The sequence below is a fragment of the Balaenoptera borealis genome, assembly GCF_965194805.1.
Source record: "Balaenoptera borealis genome assembly, chromosome: 14".
Classification (NCBI taxonomy): domain Eukaryota; kingdom Metazoa; phylum Chordata; class Mammalia; order Artiodactyla; family Balaenopteridae; genus Balaenoptera; species Balaenoptera borealis.
The window spans coordinates 44,954,025-44,968,290 of record NC_138875.1 but is presented as its reverse complement, the minus strand read 5'-3'; the positions used below and the strand labels follow the sequence as shown (position 1 = coordinate 44,968,290).

At 37.5% G+C, this 14,266-nt stretch overlaps 2 protein-coding genes across 2 annotated transcripts in view; both read left to right on the top strand.

Moving 5' to 3' along the window:
• Positions 1–7,703, top strand: part of DSG1 (desmoglein 1) — a 125,563-nt gene extending 117,860 nt beyond the window's left edge. The window contains exon 19 of the mRNA XM_082354191.1: positions 7,673–7,703. Coding sequence (XP_082210317.1) covers positions 7,673–7,692 — 20 coding nt within the window. The 3' untranslated portion in view covers positions 7,693–7,703. The remainder of the gene's footprint in view (positions 1–7,672) is intronic.
• An 829-nt stretch (positions 7,704–8,532) lies between these two features.
• On the top strand, positions 8,533–14,243 carry LOC309610867 (desmoglein-4-like). Its single transcript, XM_082354409.1, has 5 exons — positions 8,533–8,655; positions 9,217–9,342; positions 10,884–11,039; positions 11,381–11,525; positions 13,804–14,243. Exons 1-5 carry the CDS (start codon positions 8,641–8,643, stop codon positions 13,995–13,997), a joined length of 636 nt encoding a protein of 211 aa, XP_082210535.1. The 5' UTR covers positions 8,533–8,640; the 3' UTR covers positions 13,998–14,243.
• The last annotated feature ends 23 nt before the right edge of the window (positions 14,244–14,266 follow it).

Below are 14,266 nucleotides of genomic sequence, written 5' to 3'. Positions count from 1 at the left end.
AAACTCTAAGCTACAAGAAGGCGTTTCATTATACGACGTGAGTCCTTCGGCATCTTCTTCCTAAGGATGTTCATCAGGTACCTCTGCTATAAAACGAATTAAGGTGGGAAGGTGCAGTCAACACTGAACCGAGACTCAGAAGCCGCAGGGCTGAGTCACAGCTTCCCCTCAAAGGGGCTACGTAACTTTGACGAAGGCACCCAACCTCGCAGGGCCTCACCGTGCCCCACGTCTGGACGCACAGACATGATGCCACCAAGTTTCTTCCAATGCAGAAACTCTGCAATTCTATAATTATCTCAACTGAATAGTTATGTAGTAGAAGTGCAGAACTGGCTCCTGAATATTATTTTCATAACTTTGGCTAGAGAATCTAAAGGTGTAAGTCATGCTATGGATTATGTAAGTTTTACTAGGAAGGAATCACTTAAGGCAGAGCAGTTATTAGCTGTGAGAGGATATATTTCATCAAGCTGATAAGATCATTAAAAACAGCCACATAGCTTTTTATCAGATAAGAATTTTTGTGCACATATGGTGATCATTCATGTTACATATAAGATGTAAACATTACAGTGAAATATTCTGGTTGTTGGAAAGTAAATAAGGTAGGTGGCAAAGCATATAGATATTATCTCACTGTAAGTTGAAAACAGGCATCAAAATTTTAAAATGTATTTAGAACTAACCTATCAATTTAGTTCTCACATAAAACAATGTGATTCTGATACGTGGAACAGAATTTTGTTCTTATTTATTTTATTGTCAGGCCAATGTCTAGAAGTATAGACTAGTGGGAAAAAACCCTTATCTGATTTGGTTTTTTATTTGTATTAAACAGAATACCCTAGACAGCCTTAAATGGTTGGTTTCAGTTCTGCTTGTTATAGAAGCATTAATGTCCTCATCACCCCAAAAGTTACATGGAAGCAAATCTCACCTCTATTATTTTTTTGTTGATATAAATGGCTAAGGAATTATAAATTTTAAACCAGTGGGAAAAATTATATTTTTGCCTTCAAGTTCCTGCAGAGTTCATGGTAAACTAAAAAAATAAATGTTATATTCCAAGATATATCTAGCATTATTACCATAGTCTGACCTACAATTTTAATAGTCTTCTAAATAATATCTCCTTGAAGAGTTGTAGCATAAAAATCCTGCTCTAAAAATGTTTCATGGCTCTTGAGATTCTATGATGCTTTTCAAAGATATTTCTCTTTTTTAGAGAACTTCTTGATGGATCCTGAGTACATAGTCTTATGACTGCTTTCTATCCTTAAGTATCCAGGGAGGAGTACTTGTAAAGCAATGAAACTGTTGTTTGAGCTGCAATGATGTTTCCTTTTCTTTCCCACGTGGGATCGAAGTTGGAATTCACTCACAGAGAGCAGCTCTGTTGACAGGGCTGTTAGAGGAGGGACTGGAGTGAAACTTTCAGATATTATCTGCATGAGAAATGTTTGGCCTTTCCTTCTACACAGAAAATTACATAGCTTCCAAACTAAAATGCCACTACTTAATTAATATACCTTCAATTATAAACCAGAGTGGTATAATTAGGCTTGAACTTGGCATCTCCACCATCTCCCTGTGAGAACAGCAATTGCTTTACTCAATTATTTTTATAAGTATTATTCAGGAGAGAACTGCTTATTATACACTACCAAACGTAAAATAGATAGCTAGTGGGAAGCAGCCGCATAGCACAGGGAGATCAGCTCAGTGCTTTGTGACCACCTAGAGGGGTGGGATAGGGAGGGTGGGAGGGAGGGAGACGCAAGAGGGAAGAGATATGGGAACATATGTATATGGATAACTGACTCACTTTGTTATAAAGCAGAAACTAACACACCATTGTAAAGCAATTATACTCCAATAAAAATGTTAAAAAAAAAAAAAAAGTTGGTCCTAGGTGTACAAATGACTAACTTCAAAAAGGTAAGTTATGGAGGTGAAAAATAGCCTTGTTCTATAGCTATTACTTTAAATACACTCAGTATGTAATAGAAAAATATGTATTTCAACACTGCAATAAGCACAGGTAATGACTTAGACTCCACAAATCTTACATAAAATCATCATATTCCCTCTAGAAGAAAGTACTGAGAAAGAAAACTAGACCCAGAAAAACTTCAGCAATCTGCCAAAAGTTAGATGGCTACAGAATATTGTATATCCTATTACTCTCCGTGGAATGTACACATCATAAAAGGTTGGAACTTGTACACAAAAGACAGTGCCTGTCACAAAATATTTTACCGTTAAAAATTTTTGAATGAATGAATGGATTTGGTTTCTAATTTATCTTTCTTACCAAGGCCCTTTACAGTAGTTCCCACCTATATGCTAATAGGCAACTTCAATGGGGTTGTGAGATTCAAAGTGAGATTGAGGTTAAAAATTGAGACAACCAAGGGGTTGGTTGTCTGGAATTTGGTCTGTCACTGCTGTCCCATTTCACCACCTTCCACTAGCAAAATATTTCACAGTTAACAAAGTTATTTCACACACGTAACAAAAATCCTGAAAGGTAAATAGAGGTATTCTCATTTTACAAATAAAGAAATTTTGGGGGCATAAATGATTCATAAATGTACATAAGTGGTACAGTGGAATTTGAACCAATATCACATGTCCCAAACTCTATCTACTGTTCCAGAATTGACTCGTTTCCCCACTTGGGCCAATGCTGTATCCTATATATATGCTTCTTTTACAATGTGTATAATATTCCATTATCTTTTCTCATCTGTTTTCCTCCCTCTTTTAACCTACGAGCTCTTTCTGGGCAGGTACCCCATCTTAGTCTTTATCGTATTCTTGGAGATTAACACAGAAACATACATTTTAGTTTCTTAGGCACTTTTACATTGCTAGAAAAGGTCCTGTTCAGGTTCCTTCAGTTAGTGCAATTTATTGTAAGGACATCCAAAGAAAAAAGGAGGACAAGAAACTCTCTCATCAACTAGGCCACAGAGACTGGGAGTGACATTGCTGGGTCATATTTTTACTTTTCTGAGAAACCTCCATAGTGTTCTCCACAATGGCTGAAACGATTTACATAACTACCAACAGTGTAGGAGGGGTCCCTTTTCTCCACACCCTCACCAACATTTGTTATTTGCGGTCTTTTTGATGATAGCCATTCTGACAGGTGTGAGGTGATATTTTATCATGGTTTTAATTTTCATTTCTCTCATGATTAATGATATTGAGCATCTTTTCAAGTGCCTTTTGGCCATATGAATGTCCTCTTTGGGTAAGTGTCTATTCAAGTCTTTTGCCTATTTTTTAATCATTTTTTTTTCATGTTCAGTTGTATGAGCTGTTTATATATTTTGGATATTGACTCCTTACCAGTCATAACATTTACAAATATTTTCTTCCATTTACAAATACTTTCTTCCATTCAGTATGTTGTCTTTTCATTTTGTTGATGGTTTCCTTGGCATCAAATGACTACAACCTTTGGATTCTATTGGCTACATTTAAAAAGTAGTGTAACAGTTTATTTTATAATATCAACATTTATAGTATTCTTAAATTCCATTCTTTACAGCTATTTAAACGTATAACAAAAGTTTTTAGATGTCACTATAGAAAATTTTGAAGAAGCACGTCATTTTCCAAAAAAATTTTCGGGCTACATAAACAAAAATTTTTGAAGATTTCTGCAAGACAGTATTAGGAATAGTCAACACAAACACCAATATTTTCCCAAAGTCGGGGACCACAATTATATGACACCAAAATTTAAGCAAAACCAGAGCAATTTGGTAAAATAATATCAGGTGATTCAATAGAAGCTTCAGGAGTTGAGTAAATGAATTGTTAAAAGATAAACTGAAACATATTAAACTTTTAAGAATTTATTTGAACGAAAATCAATTCAAATCAGGCATCGCCAAACCGGAAGTAGTTAGAAATGCTCCACCAACAGAAGCTGGGGACAAACTTTTATAGAGAAAAAGCAAAAGCAAAGTAGGAAATTATTGGTCGGCTACAGCCTAAAGCCTAGATGACCCTTCGTGAACAGCTGTCCTTAAGTTTCAACTTTGTCACTTTGAGGCATTCACAAGCTTAGATTTTGGTCTGCTTGCCTCGGCACCACGGCATCAAAGCCACCCCAGTCTAATAGCCTCCCTGTTTAATTAATGTAACAAAAAGAATCAGTGATTTGGGTCCATCCTCCAGCGGGTGTTTTCACACTGCGCAGATCCAATATTAACCTTGCAGGCTTGTAAACAGGCAGAAACCAGGGTGAGGATACATTGGAAAATACCTGCCACACCACTGATTGAATTATGAGCAGAACCCCAGCTAAGACTCACTCCCACTACCTCTCAGTTAAAATTAGGTTACTGGGTTGATTATAGCTCTGAAAGGAAGCAGCATAATGAGGCTAGCGTGATTCTCCGTCAAGCCTGAGACAATGTCAGGAAGGGCGAGAGCAACAGGTGGAAGAGAATATCAAAGAGGAGGGAGAAAAAAAGAGAAGAGGAGAAGCAGAGGAGAAGGAGAGAAGAGAGACAAGTGGGAAGCGGAAGATGAGGAGGGAGAGCTTCTTATTAACCGCAGGCTCATGTGCTGAGCTCACCAACCTTCTGACATCCACCAAGACAGCCCTTAACCTCCCACTGTAGGACAGTGCCTGGGAATCGCACGTCAGAGTTTAGTCTCCAGCTCTAAACTGCAGAATCTATACGATGCCCTGAATGGAAGACATCTATTAACGTGATACATAAGGCAACCTTCAAAATGTATGATGTCTCTATGCGTTCACTGACAACGAACTTTACCCCAATAATCAAGTGCAAAAACCAAATTACCGAATGGCATGTTATAATATGATTTCTTTTGGGTTAAAAAAACTACAATTTGTGTAAGTATGTGTTTTTGAAAAAAAAAAAAGTCTAAAGGAATTTCTCCAAATATTAACCATGATGATCTCCAAATAGTGGGATTCTGGGTGATTTTTACTTTTTCTGATACCTTCTAGAATCATCTACTTTTCTAACACAAAGAATATCTAACCCCCGAAAAGGCAGTATTTATTATAAAATAAACCATCTTATGCAGCCATCTTCTATTATATATGAAGCTTTCTCCCAGGCCTAGATATTTTACTAATGTCTAATAAACTTACACGTGAGGGAGAAAGTGAGTTAAAAGAAAACCTTGTGTTCTACTGCCCAATTTCTAGTCTGTATCTTACCCCCTTCAGGACTCAGCTGTCATTCCAAATCCCCACCCACACCCTGCACTCCCTCCTACGGCCCCTCACACCTGCAAAATCTGCTCTGCCCCCATTTCACCTGTCCCAGGCTCTCTCTAGCCTCAGTTCACTGGAGCGCCCTGACTCACTGGAATTCACAATAGTGTCTTATCATCTCCCTGAGTCTCCACTCTGCCTTGACAACAATCCCCAGTGCTGGGACAGCCCTCATATTCCTTCTCCTCCCACTCCCAGGTTGTCAAATTCTACTAGAAAAGGCACAAAACGAACGGGCTACACATCATATTCTTGCTTCCTAATCTCAGCTGGTCATCACACTCTTCACCAACTATGGAATAATCATTTATTTTCGGTCTCTAATTTTCTGTGCTCAAGTGTTCCCTAACTCAAGAATGCTAGGTAGGCCTACAGCTCTTCTCTGATTTGTGCTGTTGGGCTGACTTCCTGTCACCTTCCCTGTGGCAGATTCTAGAAGTCTTTGACAGTCTCCTCTAGCCCCTTCCCATGCCTGCTCACTCCAACCCTGCAAAACTACGGAATAGGTGTGTGCGTAATTTTCCTCCAGTTATACCTCCAAATGATTTTCTCTCTTCATTGTGTTCCTCTAATCTTCTGTTTCAAAGGAAGAAATAGTCTTCCTCACTATCAGGTCTCTGTTACCCACAGTTCTGATTCAGCCATCCTATTCTCTCTTAATCACAATTGTAACTACTCCTTGATTTCTTCCTCCTTCTCCCTCTCGATTTTCTCCTTCTCTTTCTATCACTGTTTCTCCACAACCCATTTCCTCTCCCTGTAGACTGTATACTTGGTCATGGTTTCCCAGCCTTAAAAATATGATTTGATCTAATTAAATCCTCAACTGTTATCTCACATTTTTTAAATCTCTTAACTTGAAAATGTAATCTATTGTTGCTATTTCCATTTTCTCAGTAACTTATTCCTTGACTCCTGTAATTTGACTTATGCCCCTGGGAAAAGTTAACAATGACTGCTTACTTTAGATCCCATGATGTCCTCAGTTCCCATTCTCCTTGACCTTGTTATGGCACATAAACTATTAAATATTCCCTCTTTGTCTAACTTCTTATCACTCCACTCTACTCATTCTGCCTGCTTTTTGGCTACTTCTCCTCCACCTACTTATCCAACCTCTTCTCCTTTCTGAACTCAGCTTCCTCTCCAACCCTCCACCACAAGCACCACAAGCCCTGCCCTTTCTTAGCAACCTCACACTAACAGAATCTGCTGTGCACGCACAGTACAGCCTTGGTCCCTTGACCTCTCTCTTCTCTTAGTCTCCGGGTGCCCTCTGGTTTTAGACTTCTTCCTTCTGCCCCCGGCACAAATATAAGCATTTCCCATAAGATTCTGTTCCCTGCCTACCTCTTTATCTTAAACTGATTCAAGTCATAGCCTCATTTCCTTCAACTTTAAATAACACTCCTGTTTGGATAAATTCTACTTCCGTAGCTTTTATATCTATCCCAAATTTTAGAAACACATTGAAAATAGATAAAACAAACTTCAGCCACCATCTCCCTGCAGTGATAATCTCCTGCTGAATTTTCTGTTTCTATTAGTAGTACTTCGATTCTCCCAGAAAGCCAAGCTCACATCACCGGAATCATCTGACTCTTCCTCTCCTCCTACCCCACAGTCCACAAGCCCTATCCGTTCTTTGGTAATGCCTCCATCCTCTCCCCTTCCCAGCGCCACTTCAGCACCGATATTCATGTTCTATGTCTTACTTACCTAAGCAATGGCTAATTCCTAAGGGTCTCAACTTCAAGTGCTTTTCCCTTGTAATCTTCTCTTCGTATCAATGACATGTTTCAAAAATCATGCTTTTGTCACTCCAAGTCTCTTATCCAACAAAGTTCAGACTCCTTAGTCTGGCATATAAAGCACTTCATGATCTGCCTCCAAGCTGACATTCCAAACCTTGTCTCCCATGTCTTCTCACACTATTTCCTCTACCTTCCAGCTAGTTTATTTACCATTTCTGGAACATCCTCTAAAACTTGGTGCCTTTACAACTGTGCTCACGTTTTACTCTGGCTGAAATTTTCTTCCCCATCAATTCCTCTTATCAAAGCAGATTCATCCTGCAGACCTCTTTCAAATCCCTACTCTCCTATGAGGCTTTCCCAGAACTCACCTTGATAACTTGAGCTGTCCACTCTACCCTTCCACTGAAGCATGTATCCTAACCCACCTTGCTGTAGTTACGTGTTTGTCTTCCCTAAAGGTTAAGCCTTTAGAGGGCAAAAGGCCTGTATTATTCACTTTGCATTGCCCATGTTTATTCCATATTATTAACAAAATGTGTATTTTACAAATGAATTAATAAGAGAACATTGTCAATGGTTTTATGATACTGCTTCCTTTAAATTATGCAAATTTATGCTAGTATTTTACCTTCTATAACAGGTGGTGCTGGAAGTAAATAGTGAATTCATTGTTGAGGTAATGTATAATAAAACTATTTTCTCAATTTAAAATCAAAAGAACAACTGAATTTTGTAATGCATCACATATTAAAAATCAGAGCATTTGAAACCATAATTGTTGAGAAAAAAGGTAAGCGAGAGAACCTCTTCCAAATTGAAATAGCAATGGCAAAACCCATATTCCCAAATAGCCATGCATTTAGCCATGGTTGTGACAGCTCAGTGTAGTAACTCCTACTTATCAAACTATCCTATTAGCTTATTTATACATTTCCCAACCCAAATCAAAGAAAAAGAAGCAACGTAACATTTTAGAATGGGAACAGGATTTGTAGACAGTTACATCAGCAAGAAAGACAATTGATGTTAAATTAATGAGAGAAAGATACAAAAATTTTAAAAAAAGTAATCACAACTAAATAAAACAACAGAGAATCTGGTGCCATTTAGAGCAGGACTCAGGAAATAAAGCTACTGTCCTCTATCACCAGCAAGACTTTATTTTATTTCCGTAGTTAAATTTTCATTTTGATGATCTTACACCTTTGAAGAAATAAAATTACTTTTCTAATATCTGTTGACAAACAAGGGAATATGTGGTACATTTCAGGAGGTTGTATCAAAATGAGGAAAAATGTAAATACTTTGGTTCTTGAAAGGATAAGCTCCATTCACAGGGAACGTTTCCTTTCCCCAAAGTGGTAATTAAATGAAGCCTTAGCTTAAATAAATGCAGAACATTCTATGTCTCAATAAGTACATTAGGAGTTATTTTTTAAAATATGTCTATGCATATACATATGTTTACGCATGGAGTAACATTCTTAAACTCTTCAACTATAAAATTCTTAAACATTTTCTAACAGCAGCAGCATAAGACTACAAAGAGAAAAACATATAGCAAGCAGAGATACAAATGGAGAACACTAAGAAGCTATATAGACATCCATGCGATTACTGCAGGTACCATTAATTCAGTTAAAATATTCTTCTAATCCTGCGATAATATATTTGGATGCTTAGCCAGAGTTGTGTCCTTATCAAGAGAAGAGAAAAATCCCTTCCCTCTTTTAGGTGAGCACACTCACCAGCACAAAACTCCTTTTGCAGGGGATGCACACACATGGAACACTGAAATCTTTTACACTCTGGAGACCAGAAAGCCTGGTCAGAGCACAGTGAAGGGTAAGGTGGGCAGGACCTCTCATTTGGTGAGGATAGATTGAAGAAAGAAAAACCACACACATTATTCAATGGAACACACTATGAGCTCCACACACAATTTCTAATGAAATTTGTTTCACTAGAATCCTAGAGTTAGAAAAAGGACAATTCCAAAAGAAGTTGCTAGTCAGGGTGGCCAAGCTGTATCTATCTAGAGTTCAGAACTAGTAAAAAACTTTCTTTGTTCCTCAAACTCAATACTGTTACTTCTTCTGGGTGCACCTTACAGTGTTGAATAAATGTCCTTATTGAGTAAAACTGTTCTAACACTGTACAAAATGGGAACGCTTTTTGCTTAAGGTGAAAGAAGTAGACATGGAAAATGGCACCGCAAAATGGCAAGTGGTCAGAAGACAAAAGCAGGAGTGGATTGCTGCAGTCTGTCGAGAAGGAGAAGATAACTCCAAGAGGAATCCGATTGCCAGAGTAAGTGATGAAATAAACAGGCGTAGGCTGTGCTGATAACAAGGGCTTCTGCAAGGCAGGAAACCCTCAGACATTTCAAGGACTTGCAGCCTTCAGGACACCACAGTGATTTAGGAAGATGGGTGACGTGGAGTAATGTGCTCACGCTGATGAGGCATCGTTTTGAATATCACCTTCTGGGAGCTGATACAGAGCAGAGGGTCCTTGAGTGATACTGAGAGATTTGGATCTCCAGCACAGCTGGGCTTTATCTGTTCGTTTGTGTTCTGGGTATTGTCACATGTATATGTTATAGGAAAGGTATGCATGGCGTAATAGTCTTCAGACTATCCCTCCCCCAAATCAAAGGTTACAGTATTGATTAATTCCCTCCAAAAGAGTAAGGATAGTGTCAAAAGTTCCCACTAGATCCCTACATCCAGAAATTAGGAGAGTCTTAAAGAGTACTCCAAATAATGGCAATCAATAAGGAAGGAGAGTGAAGAAAAGAATGTATAATAAATTGATTCATGAAGGATGGGACTTACATTAACAGCCTCACTAGCTCTTTTTGGGCATCTTGGCCCTGCCCCACTGGTGAAATCAACAGTAGAGTGATCTACCAGAATTCTCTCCTTAAAGTGTTACATGTATACATAGCTTAAATGTATATATAAATCTCCACATATATAGTAAGCATCAGCAGTGATATTATAGCTATAACCTCAGCTCAAGAAAAGAGATTATTCTCTCTCAGAAGTTTTCAAATTTTTGGAAAATTTTGGAAAGCTTCAAATTGTTATTGTTTCCATTCAGCTTACAGTTATAGCTTTATGTTATCCCACTTGTATGGCGTGTTCTTTTCTTTTTATTTGCATTTGGGGGATTTCTTGGATTTTCATCTATATAAATAAGATTTTTAGATTAGAGGGGAGCTAATCCAAGTTGTATTTCCAGCTGTCATTGTTTAACTGTGGATATTTGGGCAACAAACCTTAGTATTTTACTGAGTGTTCTCATCTTTAGTATACAGGTGAGATTTCAAAATTGAAATATCTTTGTTTAAATTTATGAGCAATAGATATAAAACTATAAATTTTCTTAATTTATCTGTAATTTTGATTAAATCTCTAACTAAAATCTAGACAGTGTACATATTAATGTGAAACAACATTTTAAAAACAGTAAGGATGGTGATTTCTTCTGTCAAACTTTCCTTAGATGCAAAGAGAACCAGAGAATTGGACAATGTACTCTTAATAATAACAAGTCTAGCATCAAGCACATATGTGCCATTTGCCAGGAATTGGGGTGAAGTGACTATATGTTACCTCATACAATCCCCACAACAAACCTAGGATATAGGTGGTATTATCCCATTATAGGTTGGTGCTTGGCAAAGCTAGGTGAATTTTCCAAAGTTACACAGGCATAAGTCAAGGTGCCAGGTTTCAATCCAAAGCCCACTAGGCTACAAAGCCTATTCCCTTCTCACTGCACTACACTCTGCAGATCATGATTTGCTCTAAATTAAATCACAATCCTGGCCATTTTCCTCACAGATTCGATCAGACTGTGAAGTGAATCAGAAGATTACATACCGCATCTCTGGGGCAGGAATTGATCGACCACCCTATGGAGTATTCACCATTAACCCTCGGACTGGGGAAATTAGCATCACCTCAGTGGTGGACAGAGAGATAACACCACTTTTCTTGGTAAGTCACGGCAGTATGTTTTGATTTATGCATATTATTTTTCTACCCTTTTTAAAAAAATATATCATCTCAGGACTAATGCTTACTTTTGATAAATCACAGTAGACTGAAATCAAATGAAGGGCTTGAATAGATGAAAAGAGTATGAAAACATAAGTTTATAGTTCAGAATTGCATATGTATGTGATCAAATGTCTAGACAATATTTAAGTTACCAGATTGTAATACAGTCTGAATTCACTGAGAAAATTATCTCTTTGCACATTTCCTGGTGTATTTTCAGGCATGTTACTTAATTTCCTTTGGTAGAGAAAGACATTTTTTTCTCCAACTTTCCACAGATCTATTGCCGAGCTCTGAATTCATGGGGTGAAGATTTAGAAAGGCCTCTTGAGCTTAGAGTCAAAGTTATGGACATAAATGATAACCCCCCAGTCTTTACACAAAATTTGTACACAGCCAGCATCGAAGAAAACAGCGATGCAAGTTAAGTAGTATGACACTCCTTCTCTGCATTACGCCATCTCTACTTCTCTTGGTCAAAAGCTTTAGGAGATTGAAATACAGGTGGTAATTTCAATATCAGAAAAAGTCAAACCTGCATTTTGAACAAACATCACAAATTCTAACTTAAAATTTACCTAGAAGAAAAATCATATCTAAAATGCTAAACATCGTGTTCATGGAGGATTCTTAAATATGTGATTTACCAGAAGCCTAGTGCCTTCCTCAGAGATTGTCACTGGGCTCATGATTAACTTAATCTAAATGAGTAAACTGGGGAAGAAACCATGCATGTGAAAATGGGCTCTGTTCTGGTCTATTTCTCAAATTCTGGGCTGAACCTCACCAGATAGAGAGTGGTGAAGGGTTCATCTGCAATTGCCCCCATCAGATCACTCACAAAGGACTCACTGGCCTTCACAGTCTACACAGCCAAGTTACATTATATTCTCTCATATTTTTTTTTCATTTTCTCATCCTGCTTAATTCATTCTCCAGCTCTAGTACTCTTCTCTCTTTCCCTCTTTCTATCACTTCTCCTGAACTTCCTTCCTTTCTGTGTCTATGCTTTTCCTGTATTGCTACTTCCTTTCTTCTCTCCCTTTTTGCCTTCTGCCTCTTTCTTCCCCCAGTCCTCTAATATTCCTTTTCCTTTCACATCTATGTTTGCTCTTAAACCTCTAAATAAATTTGGGAAAACAAGAATAGAAAACAGAAATTTCATAAGAAAGACAGATAAGAAAGCAAATTATAGGTACTGTTGGAGAGTCAAAGAAAGGATGGAGAAGTCCGGGGGTAGGGGAAGAAAAGAGACAAGAATGCTGGAGGAGAGAATGAAAGATAACAAGGAGCAGGGGTCAAGAGGGGGTGTGAGGAGAACTCCTTTCTTAGATCTCCTAAGAAAAGTATTGTAGAAAATAAGAAAAACAAAATGTTTTATAACATAGGATGGGAGTACGTAAGGAAGTAAAGCAGGGGTTCTGCCTAAAAGAGTCAAAACAGGGGGGGGGGGCCAAAGTCCATCATTGTTTCCTCACTAACACACTTCAGCACAACCTTGGTGAAGGAAGAGAGGGTGAAACCCACACCCAAGTCCACATCCAAGTCCACTCTCTTGCTGATCAGTAGCCTTGTTAATGTCCCTCAGGTGAGGAGAGTTACCCACAGGGCCAGGGCATACTTTCATCAACTAAGAATTCCACAAAACCTGGCTATTTCTCTTCAAGGGGTCCCTGGTTCTCTGCACTAGGCTTCTTCACTATGAATCCTGGCTGGAAAGCAGAAAAACATAAGGGACCAACCAACTCTGGAAAATCATCCTGTGGGCTGATGTCCTTGGGGATTGGCCTAGGATGCCTGTGCTTTGTCCCCATGAATAACTAAGACTTCTTATATTCTTGTGGAAAAATCTTCTTTTCAATCATTCTGTATTTTTGACTGTTTGATAAAGTACTATTATCTTCAAAGGTAAACAATAATAATTCTCTGCTTTCTGGATGAGTGAAAATAATGAATTTAAATAAATTCTCTGTAAATAATTGCAATGTTGAATTTAATTAAGCTATAATCTTTCCTAATTAAGCATTTTAAAATAATTTCACAAAACTGTGGCAAAAGCAAATTGATAAAGTCAATTTTTCAGCTTTCTGATAAAGGCTGTTGAACTTTTTCACACATTAAAGATTAATTACTTTACAAACTATTGAGTATAAGATAGGATCAGAAATGTATTGTACAACATAGGGAATATAGCTGATATTTTGTAATAACTGTAAATGGAAAGTAACCTTTAAAAACAGCATTAAAGAATTGTAAAAGTTTTTTTAAAATACATTTGCAAAAATGTGAGACAATGCCAGCCTTCTCGCTAAATTATGTTTTGATATAGTTCATTTTTATAAAAAGGATGTGACATATGTAAACACGTAATGAGTTTATTACTGTTACTTTAAATAAATTGATAAGTACATACTTTAAATAAAGATTATTGATTTTTAGAAAAGATTACTATATTTTGCTAATTTACCATTTAATCATTTAAGGAGTGCAAGTACTTTATAAACAGTAAAGGATTTTATAGAAGCAAACCACCATTATTTTGTAATTAATGGTGTTGCTGAAAGTTATGGTAATATATTCTCATGGAAAACTAGAACAAGAGAATTCAGGAGAAAGCTGACCACTCTTCCTATGCCTGATCATTTGCTGACTTGATTCTAACAGAGTCCCAAACATTCTTCACCTCCATCTTCATTTCTAGACACTCTGGTAGTAAAGTTAAGCACCACAGATGCAGACGAAGGCAATCATCTGAATTCTAAAATTGCCTATAAGATCCTCTCTCAGGAGCTGGCAGGTGCACCGATGTTCATCCTGAACAGGTACACTGGAGAAGTCTGCACTATGTCCAATTTCCTCGACAGAGAGGTAAAGCCTTCTGTGGATGAATTTTAAGAAATAAGGAATTCAATTTTGAAGAGACAAGGATGAAATGATTCATGTGTGCCTCTCCTCCAATGTAAAGGAGAAAAGTAAAAAGCATCCATCCATTATTTTTAAATGAAAATGATGAAAAGATAAAATTGTATTAAGATTATAGAACATTATAAAAGAAAAATGGAATAATCAGAATGTGTTGGATTTTATTCAAAACAAGATCAAAGTCTTAAAATTCTCTTTCATCTTAAGCAACACAGTATGTATAACCTCCTTGTGAGGGGCTC

Excerpts from the sequence above, each read along its gene's own strand:
- LOC309610867 (XM_082354409.1), top strand. Across the intron at positions 11,040-11,380 it reads AGATAACACCACTTTTCTTG|ATCTATTGCCGAGCTCTGAA; the intron begins GTAAGTCACGGC and ends AACTTTCCACAG. Across the intron at positions 11,526-13,803 it reads CGAAGAAAACAGCGATGCAA|ACACTCTGGTAGTAAAGTTA; the intron begins GTTAAGTAGTAT and ends CTTCATTTCTAG.